Source organism: Haemorhous mexicanus, chromosome 3, assembly GCF_027477595.1.
Source record: "Haemorhous mexicanus isolate bHaeMex1 chromosome 3, bHaeMex1.pri, whole genome shotgun sequence".
Classification (NCBI taxonomy): Eukaryota; Metazoa; Chordata; class Aves; order Passeriformes; family Fringillidae; genus Haemorhous; species Haemorhous mexicanus.
This window is the reverse complement of record NC_082343.1, coordinates 93,787,635-93,802,779: the sequence shown is the minus strand read 5'-3', so window position 1 is coordinate 93,802,779 and position 15,145 is coordinate 93,787,635. Positions and strand designations below refer to the sequence as shown.

General features: G+C 37.4%; 1 protein-coding gene across 2 annotated transcripts in view; it reads right to left on the bottom strand.

Moving 5' to 3' along the window:
* Positions 1-233: 233 nt before the first annotated feature.
* The window catches only part of BMP5 (bone morphogenetic protein 5), a 57,254-nt gene continuing 42,342 nt past the window's right edge, over positions 234-15,145 (bottom strand). The window contains exons 5-7 of one of the 2 annotated variants that reach the window (XM_059842709.1): positions 8,348-8,424; positions 6,383-6,493; positions 234-2,727 (exon numbers count right to left, since the gene is read on the bottom strand). In XM_059842709.1, coding sequence (XP_059698692.1) covers positions 2,578-2,727; positions 6,383-6,493; positions 8,348-8,424 — 338 coding nt within the window. In that variant the 3' untranslated portion in view covers positions 234-2,577. The remainder of the gene's footprint in view (positions 2,728-6,382; positions 6,494-8,347; positions 8,425-15,145) is intronic. The other variant, XM_059842710.1, reaches the window with a different exon arrangement.

The window sequence follows — 15,145 nt, the reverse complement described above, 5'->3', positions numbered from 1 at the left end:
ACTGAAGAGATTATCTGAACAGGTTTACATGAAAACCATTTCTACATTTAATTCTCCAGAGCATTTAGAAACTTTGGTGCCACTATCCTTTATTGCAAACAGAGGAATGACCAGTTATGGATTTATTAGGAATTTCAAAAAACATGTTTTCTTTCTAGTGTATTTTGAGAGGAGTGCTAGCACTTGGAGGTGTGATTTGAAGGTACGATTTTTATTAGAAGTGTAGATGGTTCACCGTCGGCCATTTAAGAAGTAACAAAGTAAAAGTAATTTTACAAAATGTCTGTTCTAAAGATGAACTATAACAAAATCTGTCCATAACCACTGATGATCTCCTGCTTTTCCTTTTAAAAGTCAGTGTCATTTTGTCATGTATCTAAGAAGCAAAGCCACAGCAGAGGAAAACATTATTACAGGTTTATTATGTCTCAAAATATAGAAATATATTCCAACAGCATATTTTAAAGAATAATATAACAATAATCTTCAGGTTCTTAGTCTCAAAATGGTACACCATTATTTAAAAATATATTACTTAATGTACCCAGAATTTAGTGTCCATCAAATTCCATTTAGAATAAATTGAATTCAAACCAGCATATCCACCTACCCAATTTATACAAAAAACAGTCATTTTATGAAAACAACAGAGGAGTTTAACTTTTCTAAAATGATAATTCAGATACAGACTTTTTTTCCTATACATTCTTGTGCATGAACTGCAACTAAATCTAGATATGTAGGTAATGTCAGTATAGAATACAGACAGGAGTGCAAAATGGAACTGTTCTATTAAGGGGAAAGAGTTCCCAAGGCTGAAATCAGAACTGCTTTTTTTTAATTGAGTGTATGCATAGAAAGAATTTATGTATTACTCCAATAGCAAGATAAAATAAATTAGTTTCTGCAAAAACAACAGCTGCCTATTCACATGCATACACACAGTCACACGCATGCTGATTTTATCAGTCTCTAATAATCTGAGTTTTCTGAGATATGTTTTAAATAACCAGAGAAGTCAGAATTTACCTTATTAGACTGCCTAAGAAGAAGCTTATCAATCCTATCCATTTTTTAGCAACTCTTTGTGAATGGTTTAAAGGAAACACTTTTAATGAAGGCAGTTCATGATAAAAGCATATGTGATAATTAGCCATGTAATAGAGAGAAAAATATTTATATTTTCCCATTTTCATAGCCCAAAACAAAGGGGTGCCCAAAGACATTAAGTGTAATTAATGCAAAATAAACCTGTCTGTAGTGGTGATGGGAATGGTAATTTATGATTGGTTGTGCCATTCAAAGACAAAGGATTTATCTTGAGGCCAAAATTTAGTGGGAATAACAAGTTGTTGTTATGGATTTCAGAACTATTGAAGTTGCAAAAGCTAAATAAAAGAAAAAGTATCCCATATTGAGTCCCATTATTTAAATCAATTCCCACCTGATAGAAAAGCAGATGGGACTGCAAGTAGGCTGCAAGTTACCCAACATCATCTTATGAAAGGTGTTTTTTATCGTTACCTGAAAACAGCCACCACCAGGGATAAGATTTTTGATTAAACATGTGACAACTGCTTCACCCCTTGTGCCTTACCTTGCACACTCTTAAAACACATCCAGAAGTGGGAGCTAAATAAAGCAAAGCCCTTCCATACCCTGTATTCTGTATACATTGTGCATATAGGAGCTCGTGTATGTAATGGGAAGGCTTGTGTGGTTTTTGTAAATTTGATTTTGGCTTGTTTTACACTAATATAAAAATACCTGCCAGAGCAGTGTCATAGATAACAGACTAATATGATTTGAGGTAAGAATGTTGTAGTTCAATTTTTAGTGTTACTTGGAAAGTCATAGATAGAGGCAAGAGTCTGCCTACACAGAATTTCTTAAGCCTGGAGCCTTTTGCAAACTCTGCAGGTCACAAGCCAAAAAGTAACATACTCCTCCAGTTACACTCATCTTGTTAAAGAAAGTAGTTATAACAATTATGTGCAATTTTTTCACTTCTATTTTTATAAGCTATTTATTTATTTAAGCACTGTTCAACGTTTCACTTTTTCTAATGGAGCAGAAGTTCTAAAAGAAAAAATATGTTTAGCTGAGCGGTTTTGTTTAGTTTTTTTCTTCCTGTGCCTTTTTCTAAATAAATACCTTGCCACAGTTTTCATTGGCAAAATATGACCAAATGCATTTTAGTTCCTCTAACAAGACAAAGCAGTTACAGAACTTCTGGAGTTTCTAGTTTAAAAAAATTTTATACAAAAAGGCTTTACTTTACAATATTGAAATGAGATGAAGCAAATTTCAGTACGGTCAATTGAAAAATTAATTTGTGAACTTCTGCTGCATAGTGAGGTGACCCATTAAATAAATGGTTCTGACATTTTGCTCATACAAAAGAAACTATATACTTTTAAATAAATAAAAGCTACTATGTACATTATACTGTACAATTAAATGAGAGACGACATGAAATGGAATAAATTTAGGCCTGCCTTTTCATCAGCAACGCTCATATCTTGACTTTATTACAATTTTGAATAAGACCCTCTGCTTTAGATTATTTTTTTTATTTTAGTGGCAGCCACATGAACGCACCACCATATTCCTGTATTTTTTTAAAATAACATTGGAACTGTCATCAAAGTAGAGCACGGAGATGGCGTTCAGTTTTGTTGGTGCACAGCATGGCTTTGGTACATGATCGGGGAACATCAAGTGAACCTGAAAGACAGATAAATACATAGCTCATATATCAAACAGAGAGGTGCAAGGACAATGTCAATGCAAAACATGTCTTTGCAATTCAGCGAGGGCTGCGGTCACAAATTTTCCTCGGTTAGCAACTTTAAAGTACAGCTTACCTCCAGCACATTTTTCTTATTTCAGTTGCACAGGCAGGGTTATTCAATAAAAGCAGATGGAGAGATAAATGAGAAGCGGCCAAGACAGAGAGTTGGTTTTCAGATGAAATTTAGAGAATTGCAGTTAGGCAGCTGCTCAGGAAAACATTTAAACATATTGTCCGTACCATCTCTGCTGAGGACAAGGCATAACATGGAGCAAAGGCTCAAGCCCCAGGTCTCACCCGGACCCCAGCGAGTGCTAAAATGGTTTCCTATGGTGGGGGGTCAGTGTGGAGGAAAATCTGTTGCAGACAGCAAAGGTTATGCAGGCAAAGCCTCATAATGAAACTGTTTTCAGCCTATGAAATGGTAAGATGTGGGGTCTCAGACAGTATGAGTGAATTTTAAGGTCTTATCTAGGTATCTATGGATCCAATTCTACTTCCACTGAAATAAAAATGAGCTCATAATGTGGGTGCCAGCTGGACAGAATATCTGGGGCAGGGACTGAGGCATAGAAGTCTTTATGTTCACCAGGCTGAAATATATCAATGAAAGATTTAAGCAAAAGAAAAGAGTTTTGAAAAGTGTCCCAGAACAAACAAGATCTAGTGGAAATAAAATGGGGGAAATTCAAGTTCTTTGTACTTGAAAGAAGGTTGGATGTAATATTCTACACACGCTAAAGGCTTGGAACTTGGGGAGCCAGAGAAGAGGGAGTTGTAATAGAGAGGACAACAGATTATTAAGGCATGGATGAAGACTTCAGCAGTAATAGATTTTGTTTGTATGTTAAGTCTTTGTAAATCTGTTAGAGCCATCTGTCTTGCAGTGATATAAACCCAGAGCCTTTGCCAGACAACAGAGAAGAGTCTATCAGGAAACGATTTTTACATAACAGTTACCATGAGAAGGTCTTTTGAAATGAGCAATAATAAATCCTGAAGTAGCTGTTTTGTAACAGTTAGACACACATTTAAAAACTATTTAACAAATGAATAGCAAAGCATTGGAGAAAAAAATGATTTTGCCTGACCTGGTCAGATGCTGTCCGGCCATAAATCGTGGTCCCACCAGCCCCTGCCACCCCTGATGGAAGATCTGTGGCCCCACAATACCCCCTTGGAAGTGATGTTTACAGCCTTTTCAAGTGTTTACCCCCAAATTCAGTGCAAGCCAACCTGATAATCCACTGCCTTGCATGACCAGGAAGTCAATGCAAGGCAGTTTTGCCTGTTCTGACGGTGATGCAGGAGATGAGAAGAAAATTTATAGAGCTTATTAAATGCACCCTTTTATTTATATGCATCTGTATTGTCTGTTTGCCTGAGTTCAATTGCAGAGAAGCAAGAGAGGGAGAGAGCGAGGTACTGGCCTGTATTTCCCCTATCCTTGTAACAAAAGAAAATAAAAAAGAATCAGTTAAGTTTGGAGGGGTACCAAGGAACAATCACTTCCCAAACCAAAGAGCAGGCTTTTTCAGAATGGTGTAATCATTATGGCCAGGAGGTGACTGCATTTGGATTAGGGTGGAGCATATGAATAATTGCTTCCCAAGCCATCCCCATATGCACACCTTGTGTAAATCTGAGTTTTGTATAATTTAAACCAGAAAGCATTAAACTACTGTTATCTCATCTAATTTATGTACAGCTAAAACTTAATTGGCCTCATGATTTTTTGGCTGCGCTGAATGCATGTACAGTACATGCAAAGGGAGACACGCAATTCCAAAATGGCCATAAAAAGAGCAAAAATTAAGTATCCAATTTAAAAAATAGGACAAACTACACACATTTCCTAACAATGGGAAAATAACCATTTTTTGGAAAGGAAAAACACACGAGAAAGTAGCAGTGAGCCAATTCTTATTTAACAGTCCATAATTGCAGTAGGGAACTCTAACCTGGGGATCTCAGTGATATTGGCAGCTTTTCTGGACAATGCTTGTGTAATACTAAACTATTGCTTTGCTGACCTACTTCTTTTCTGCTCAGGACTGCAGAAATGCTGTTCTTCATTGTCTTTTAAGAACATTGCTGTATTCCTCGCCAACTGGCATTTTCTGTTCCCTTTCACCTGAACTCCTTAACACACTTCTACTTATTTTCAGCCTCTGATATTTCCCCTCCTTTTTGTAAATTTTGATGACTGGAATTCTAGTATAGAGGAATAATTTGCTCTGGTGACTGGACTTGGAGAAGGTGAGTAAATGAAAAATTGAATGGAAGGGAAAAGTTCTCAGCATATGCTGAGTTTTTGAAAATGTCCCTCTCATGTAGAAACACTTGGCAATTTCCACAAGCAGAACTCGTTTTCTATCTGAAAGAAATAAAATTTTATTTTTGTTTGTTTGATTGCTTGGTTTGGGGGTGGTTGTTTTGGTGTGGGGTTTAAATTTGAGGGGGGTGTTTGGGCAGGTATCCCAGGTAGTAACTCCACTCATTTCTCAAGGGGGAAAGGTTTTTCAGGCACAGATTTTGATGTGAAGAAAAAGAAAAAGATCATTATCCTTGGACAGAGTCATCAGCATAATCTGATAGTCAGGATACCTCACCATTATTAGTTTAAATCAAACGGAAACTTAAATCCATGTTTCTCTAATCTCAGTTGGGTGTCTTGAACGTTCCAGAAACTTACTGGGGATGACAACCCTTTCCTGTTCTCATTTCGTGCTGTGACTCCCTCCTTGTGTATTATCTCTCATTCCTCTCCTTCTTAATCATTCTGCAAATACCAGTGCTATTCAGAGCCAGCTCTTTAGCTGGCACAGGTGATAAATCAGTTTTTGATCAGACTGACCAGATTTGGCCTCAAATGTAGTGGCATTTAGTCATAGTCTAAAGGTCATGATTTCTGTAGCTGAATGCTGCTGGGGTAGAGGAGGCCTAGCCAGCTGCCTCAACTAAGATCATCTTTTTGGCTGCTCCAGCTGAGGCACAGGACTAACATAAGAATTAGCAGAGGCAGAAAGCTGGCTGCAAATCCCCTTTTACATGTACCAGGCAGAGCAGCAGATCCAAACACACTTGTTTTTAAATTGCATTTGTAAGCCAGGCATGACTGAACACAATTTCGTACATGCAAATGCATCTGTTTGCAAAGCTTCACATTAAATTACAGTGTAAGAATCTGTGCCAACAGTTGACAACAGAGGTCCACAGAGTGGCCAAGTGTCATCATTTCTGGAAGGTATAACATGTAGATGTTAACACTGAGCTTCAATAAGCTGCAAAAACTCTTGGAAGTCAAACCAGGGGGCCCCTTTGGTTCCTGTCTACACAATTCTCCAGTAATATAACACAGTCTTCTCATGTGCTGTTGCATTTGAAATGGAGGTGAAACCTAACACACAGGCCACTCTGAGCAGTTCATCCTCTCTCCAACAAAATCATTAAAGTAGGTTTTGAAATGAGTTATGATTGACCAAGAAATAATCAAAATTCAGGAGTGGTAAACAGAAGAGTCAGACTCTGAGCAAAGACACAAACACAAACAAAGCATAGGCAAGTATAACACGGTCAGAGGCATACCAGAGTCTGAACAATAGCATGGTTTGTTGCGTTCATGTGGGCATTGAGGGGAAAAGAGCACTCTCCATCACAGTAAAATGCAGCGTAGCCCTCCGGTGCAATAATCCAATCCTAAAACAACAACAAATAAATCCACTCATTATATTTTCTAACTCAGGGAATTTATATCAACCTAAGACTTGCTCAATGATAAAATGAACTTCAGAAGGTGGCATGAAATGAATTTTTTTTTTTTAAAAAAGTACTTGCTTTGTTCATGTAAATCTGAGATGAAAATTAATGAAACCAAAAAATCTGTAAAGAATACCAGCTAGTGAGGCTATAAGGGAGATTAAAGATTAAAATATCTTTGCAGAATACTTTTCCTTCCAGACTAAAAGTCTTGAACACTTCTTGGTGCAACAAAAGTAATTAAAATGCATTCTCTTCCTTCAGCATAGTCAGTACTGTTAACTGTATTGCTGTGTAAGAGCTTTGCTAAGGATTACCTGTTGGCATGTCAATGAATCATACATTTTCAGTGTTTCAAGCAACACAGCATGGGCAAAAGACCACAAGAGGGAAAATATTTTAAAATGTTAATGAAAGCTGTGTGTTTAGTTTGCTGAATTCCTCCTGTCAGGTAATGGAGGTGCTGCAGGAAGGGCAGAGAGAATCAAGTAGCTACCTGGGAACTGTATCTCTTTTTTTTTGTATCCTTTTTCACCCTGTGTTTCACTGATCAAATATTGTACAGTGTAGCTCTGGCTTTCCAGCTGAAACTCTTAATTCTTACAGAAGCCTTTGTGTTAAAAATAGATTTTCTGTTTTCTTTGACTACTGTGGCCACTATGGCCACGGATCTGAGAGTCTAGCACATCTTGGAGCATACCAGAATTTACTGTTAAAAAAAAAAACAAAAAAAACCAAAAAAAAACCCCACTAACCAATAAAAAAGGATATCTGAAAAAAAACCCCTGTAATCAAGAGACAATGGCTCACTTGTTCAGTGGCCTGAGTTCAATATCACAAGCCCTGGACAGGGTAATTATGCTTTGCAGACTTGGGAAAACAGCCTCTGCCTACTTCTTCAGGCTGCTGTGGGGATAAATACACTACAAAGTACCAGAAAGGATAATGAGGCCATATGAGAATCTGAGCTAGATACATTAAGGTTGAGCTGTCACTAAAGAGACAGCACACTTTTTCTCCTCATAGACTTGTTCTGCTCCTGGAGCGTGGTTGCAAAATAATTCAGAGAAATGTGAAATGCACAGGCAACCATCCCTGGGTTCTTACCTATATATGCAATAGTTAGAGGTTGCTGAAGGCCTTCTTGTTATTTCTTTATAGAGAGTTCCTTGCTTTCTGGAAAAAAACCCTAGATTGATCTCTATTAGCTTTTCCCATAATGCCCTGCCTCTGACTTCATGACCTTTTACCGTAAGTATATTATTTTTTTTGTTACTGTATGGCAGGATGAGTTTTCCTCAGAAATTACATAAAATTAGCTATGGTATCATAAAGATCACTGAGCCTGTTTTCCTTAGGGAAATAAATCCAAGATTTATTTCCCTTAGGACCCTACCCCAGTGAAATCTCTACGACCTGCAGCAAACATCACTGAACAAGGGGGATTTAAATCTGAACTAGTGAAAATTTAAAACCTTTCATTACTTGATATGGAGATTTTGGTTTCATTTAGTGCAGATTCACTTAACTCTTGAGCAATAGTTTAGATTTATCTTTATGTGAATGAATCCATATCATATTCGCTAATGTATGCAATATCTTTGAGAGAAGAGCTAAAAAAGGTAAAGGTATAGTGATAGCAACACTGATAAGGATTTGTTACAAAATGCATTTAAAGAATCTGTCTCTCATCATTTTAATACCAATTTCCATAAAGAAAGCAAGAGTGTAAATAATGGGAGACTTTAAAATAGTCCAGTCTGAACTGTTAGGAAAGAGCATTTATAATCTTACCTGCCATCCTAAGTCTCGGAAACTCACATAAAGTTCGTGTTTCTTACACGCTTGCTTTTGTTCGCTTGTGTTATAATCTACAGGAAGTAAATAACAGCAATAAATTATTTGGAAGCATTGCTAGAATTGACAAACTTTAGCTGGTTTTTGAGATCCTTACCGAGCTGTACAAAGGAAAGGAAAACCATAGTATCATTTATATTCCTAGGGTTAGTTGTAAAGGCAATGTAAACCTGGAAATACAGACTCAGCACAGTCGGACTGATACAATTTCTGTACAATGGAAGAATAATGCATGCAGTGTTAGGGGAAACAGGTTTACAAGATGTCTATTTGCTGGCCAACTGAGTAACACCTCTGATAATATCCACACAAGTAATCAAAGCAGACAAGTGAGAGCCTGATCCAAAATATCAGGGAAATCATCTCTAGGTCGGCACAGTTTTAATTGCCGGGTAAAGAAAGTAGCCAAGTTCAAAAGATGAATTAACAACAACAAAAAGTGTCCTGGAACAAGGGAATTTCCAACAGTCTCTTAGTTAAACACATAGTGGCACATATTATACTTAATTTTTACCATATATTTTGGAAATATTCACCACTTGATGATCTTTAATTGCTAATACTAATGTAAGCAAGTAGACTAACAGGTACTTTTTAAAGGACTGAAAGCTCTCTGTCAGAGATGTGTCAGGATAGAAGGACACCAAGAACCTTCCACACAGGCATTTCCATGACAGCCTTATTCCTGGAGAAATTCTAGTACTTGTTCCTTACTGCTCCTAAGTAACAGGAAAGGAAGGGAACAGGGTCATGCCTTCATCACATTAGCCCCTAAAGCTGGTTTATACAGCTATTCATGTGGTGCCATAAGTGAGGCATGTGATAGAGCAGGGAGTGCAGACTGTCTCCTCTGTTTCCAATTCAAGAATGCTTAAGGTGACTTTTTTGAACCAAAATAACCATTCTGGGGAAAAAAAAAAGTTCACAAAAAAATTCCACAACAACAAGAAAAAGCAAACAAACAAAACTCCACAAAACCCTAACAAAGACATGGAAAAATAAAACAAATATTTCTGTTTCAGAAAAAGAATTTTTAGAATTTTTTTTAACATTATAAGACTTGAGACTGAAATGGGAAGGTCTCTGAAAAATTTCAGGATAATTAAGATTCAGAGAGAAACTCCTTTTTCACATAAAATGAAAGGAACTTCCACAGTCTCTGAACTAATCTGTGTAGTTCTTCACCATCCTTGCACTCTTCCAAATATATGGCCTAGAGGAATTTTTCTGCAAATTTGTCAAGTGCTTCTTGTCAGCCAACCTGACCTCTGCTACCATTGCCTCCCTGGGTTTTCCTCAGCTTTTCTGTGTCTTTCCAAAGATGGCCACAACCAAAACCAGCATAAAATAAAGTAAAATAGTTATTTCAGGCTTGTTTTCTAGTAGCATTACCCAAAACAGGAGTTTTGCAGTAAAACCACACTGTCAAGTAAATCAGCTTCCAAACTTTTTTTTCATATATTCCTGCCTTGTCAGCCTTAGGAGTCTGTTGTAGTTATACAAATCAATGAATGAAGAGCAGATTGGGGATGAGGATGCTGATGAGAACTGCAGCATGATGGGGCTGCAGGAACCATGGTAGAGTAAAGGTTCTGAGGAATGCCATCAACAACAGCATTGCAACTTGTTGCAAGTCAAGTAAATATGGCACAAATCCACTGTGGTTGTTTAGGAAAATCTTGACTGAATTCAAAATCAAATAGGCAGCATAAGTAATGTGTAATTGGGATGAACCACACAGAAATAATATAAACATGTTGCCTGGGAAAACATAAGAAAAATACAGCTTTGTTGTTCAGTAGAGCAAAGGATCTAGCGACAAGGACTAAGAGGTTAATGCAGCCTGAGATTTCTTGGTCTTGTTTTTTACTGGCAAAATTTACCCTCAGGACTCCCAAGTCCATGACCCTAGTGGCTGAAGCTCTACCCACAGTAAAAAAGATAGAGTTTGGAATCAGTAAAGCAACTTGAAGATACATGAGTCCATGTGAGCAGAAGGGATGAATTTCAGGGTGGGGAATGAGCTGACCAACATTGCAAAGTCACTTCCTGTCCTTTTTGAGCATTCATACATGAAAAGACATTTCCGATGATTCAAAATGGAAAATGTCATGCCCCTCTTCAAGAAGGCCAATCAGCTTAACCTCAGTTTCTGGGAGGTCTTTGGAACAAATTCTCATGGAAACTGTCCAGGCACACAAAGAACAAAGAAGGTGTTTTGGGCAGAGTAAGCATGAGTTTACTAGTTCAAACTGTGCCTAACCAACCTGATTTCTGTGATGATCTGACTAGCTTTGTGGGCTTTTGAAGAGCCCTGGGTGTTGATCCCTTTGCTTTTAGGAAGGTTTTGGATATGGTCTCCCATAATATTCCTTGAGTCCAACCAATCAATAATTTTGATAGGTTAGAGTACTTTGATAGGTAAGAATATAATGGATGGAAACTCATCTAGGCTGCTGGGCCCAGACAGCTGGGATCAGTGGTACAGAGTCACCTGGCAGCTGGTTGCTAGGGAGGTCCCAAAAGGGTCAGTGCTGGTATTAGCATCCTTTTTAGTAGCTTGGACAATAGAACAGAATGTGTTCTCTGGAAGTTCACAGAGGATATGAGATAGAGGAGGAGTGCTTCATCATCCAAATTGCCAATAAAAGGTTGGACTGAACCAGATCCAGAAGAGACTCGACAAGACGTCAATCAAAATACACAGAAAATTTTTTCTTTAACTGGTAACCTGCTCTTTGAATAGGCTTTTTCTTTATTTTTTAAACAGGCTGTGTATCTACTTTCTCTTGAATACACATGGGCCCAATATGGCTCCCAAAACTGTGTCAAAAGCTGTCCACAAGTCACAAATATGTCCATTTGCAATACTAGATAAGCATCAGGGATGTTAAGCGAGGCTTTCTAAGCTATGATTCCTCAAATCCTCATAGTTTTTAAAGACTTTTTTCTTGCCTATGGTATTTTCCTAGCCCTTCATTGAAAGTCATTAAAGGATCTGCACATATAGCTGGTTATGTATTGCCATCTCAGATACTCTCAGTTGTCCCAGAGCATGCAGGGTCAAAATATATACCTACATCCCATGGGATCTCTATGTCTTTTTGGACTAGCAACTGGAAGCAAGGCAGGATGCCCTAAGACATCACAATTTTTCAAAAAACCATATGCCTTTAATACAACCAAAATCCCTGAGTCATACCCTGTGCTGAGTTGTATGTAATAATCCAATAGGTTTTGCACACACTCTAGAAGTATAGTGAAGCTAGTTAAACTTAATGAACTTTAAAAAAATGGAGCTGTGTTCACTGATCACTCTTCACACAGTTATATATATTCATTTTCACTAAAATCGGTGCTCACAGGAGGTGAATATTGAGCTTTTCTGTCCCAGCTATTAGAGGGAATTTAAAAATCATACATATAGAATACAAGTCACTTTGCAAAAAGCTCTGACTGAAAAATGTGGAAAATATGCACATGAGAAAGCCAGGAAAGTCACAACATGTTTTTTAATAGCACACAAGCAGGCAAACAAAGGAAAGCTGAAGACTGTGGTTTTGCCAGCTTTCCCTCAGTGACATTTTCATATTCAAGAACACGTTCAGAGGTTTTAGGGCCAGGATGTAGCATAACATCCTACAGTTAAAGGAGAAAATCTGAATAATACATATATAAGTCATTGCACAGACATCATTGTTGTGATACTCTGAGCCATTTTAATATAGGTTCAAATCATGTGTGGTCACATCATTTGAAGAACACCTGATAAAATGGCCAGCATGTATAGACTGTTAGCCATCTAACCCATGCACCTACGAAGAAAGTGAGATTCAGGAAAGTCTGAATCCTTCCCTGAGTCCCACCTTTCATGTAGGACAAATGTTGTGTGTAATATAACATTTGATGTAAGTATCAAATGTGACATCTGTAATAAGATCTGGTGCTAAGGATTCAATTTCACACACTGTATCTTCAAAGCCCATATGCTTATTCTGTCAAGAATCAAAACCATAGGCTATTGTGATTGAGAAAACATTGTTCCTCAGTGGAATCTAAACCCCTACATAGCAGAATAAGCTGTGGGAGGAGGTCAGTAAAATATATGCATAAGAAATTTAATGAGATTTTTTTTTCCAGGGGAAATAAAGACATAAAAACATGCTTATACATACTATTGCAAAATACTTTATTTTGAATCTGTTTGTGTAACACCAATCAATAGCATACACAAAATTCAGTCTTAAGTATTGTTTCTTGGTTTTATCTCCATATGAACAAAAATTATGTAGCTTTTTTTTTTGTTTCCATTCAGTATTTAAATGTGGCTATTTCCTAGTGCCCAGTTACATAGTAAGTCTTTTTAGACAATACTAAAAAAAGTAAAATTTGGCTATTATTTTTTAGGGGAGAGTTATGTGATGTACTTTGTAAATAACCTGCCTGGTTTTGGTTTGGTTTGGGGATTTTAATTTTTTTTTCTTATAGCTATAGTTCGACAAAAATAAAACTGGGTAAATAAAAGAGTTTAATCCTCTGTGCATAGCAGGCAGGTAGAGCCTGAATGCTAAGCTTAATTCTGTCTGTCTTTACACTGCATTGACATCATCTCCTCTTGAAGTTCTTAGCAACACAGGGATGGTGACCCCAAGTCTGCCACCGATTTGCCAGGTGTTATAATAGTGGATATGTAATATTTTCTTCTCTTATATTGAGATTGTGTATATTAGAGAATCACAGAATGTTAAAGATCATCTACCTCCAACTCCCCTACCAGGGGCAGGGACTCCCCTCACTTCCACTAGACCAGGTCTCTTCCAACCTAAACCATTCTATGATTTTGCAAAACTTCATGAATAATTAAAAAAATGTCTTGTCCTTCGGAAGTGAAGAGCTGGGTTGTCTGCGGGAGCTTTCCTTTTTATCAAGCTGAGAACACAGTAAAGCTAACTGATAAAATCTAAGAAGTTAAAAAGGGAAAAAGAGGGCTGCAAAATACAAAATGCAAGAGGAAAAAAGGCAAGAGCAAGGGGAAACAGGAGACAAGAAAAAAGAAAAAATAACAGGGGAAAAAAAGGAAGAGAAAATGAAGAAGAAAGAAGCAAGGAGGAAGTGAAGACATGATTGTGGTAAAGTTGAGACTGATGTATAGACAGAGAAATATTAGAAGTCTGTCATACATGAATGACAACGTACCTATCTGGGCCTGGCTACATAACCTCTGGCTATGTAAGTGAGCATTTTCCACTGTCAGTGTCTGTCTTACTTGCTGTAGATACCAGATCATAGAAGAAACTTAGAAACAAAAGACATACATCACACAATTATCTTTGCCAGTCACTGTGTCAAGTGTCTTGCTTCAAGGAATGAATGAGGATTGAATATGGTCTATTGACTATCTTCCATGAGAAAGATGATGGGCAAAATTCTTTGGTTTTTTTCCCAAAAATTTTGTGTTTAAATATGAAGACGTGAATTTTACTTTTGAAGTTCTTCTCATTACTGAAGCTGTAGAGAACTTGGACAATTAGCCTTCACCACATACCAAAAGGGATGTAGTATATCCCCCAGATCCTGGGGCTGGAAAAAAGAAAAAGAGCATAGCTCTTCTCTGATAGCAGGCTCTCCATATAGAGTAACTATATTCTGAAAAGAGTCAGAGATCAGAGAAATAAGAAAATGCTCTCTTCTCTACGTCTTTTTTGCACACTGGTGACATCTGGATAGAATCCCTACATTGCCTTTGTAGCCTTCAGCATGGTCATCCACAGTATTTCATGAGTATATTTGCAGTAGTTGGTAAAAGAATTCTGGATCACCCATGGTGGGAAAAGTCCAGTGAGCAATCATTAATGACACCCAAACAAGTTTGTTTATTTGTGACATGGGGATTGTTGAGGCAAACTGCAAGGCAAGAGCATGGAATGTGGTTTGCCACAGATGTTGCTATGTGAAGCTGTGGTCACTTATCTACCTTCAGCTTTGCCATCTTTTCCAGCCTGCCCATATCTTAATGCCTCCCTCTCCAGGCAATGCCTCTGATTTTGATGCAATTGCATGTGCAATTGCTTCTTAACCTTATCTTCTTTTAACAGTATGGTTTTCTTGAACTGCAATCTCTTCTGAAAGAGATCTGCCATGGATCAACATATGTAGTGGTGTACTCTATGCTTATGTAGACCTTAAAAAGATTAGGAGAACATTTGTTTTATAATGCACATTTCACTAGAGAAGCTCTGATTTTTCTTGTTTTACAACAGGTCTGGAGCACAACTGAATGCAGAAACAAGGTTGAAAAGTATTTTGAGACTTACAGACAGCTCTCCCTGGGGTAATTCTTATGTCAATGCAATGTGATAAGGTTGTGTTTTTCCCAGGTTAAAGCAGCAAGGACCTTGTGTTTGGCTTCCCTGGTATAATCAACAAGGCTTAAGAAATCTGTTCAATTCTCACTTTTTCATGCACTACATACATATGATTCAATCTTAAAGTGTGATATATATATATATTTAGGTATCTTGCATGTACCATGTACTTAGGTGATTATCCCTTCATACCAAATAATGTGACTCTCAAAATTAGAAGACTTTCCAGAGAATATGAAAAATTATTTAAATAATTTCTTTGATTTCTTTGGCAACTCAGCAGTAATTTTTAGTTGTTATGGTAAAATTTTCCTCCTGCAAAATATCTGGGAAAGGCTTTTTCATTGCATTAGAGTAGTCTTAGACTGCC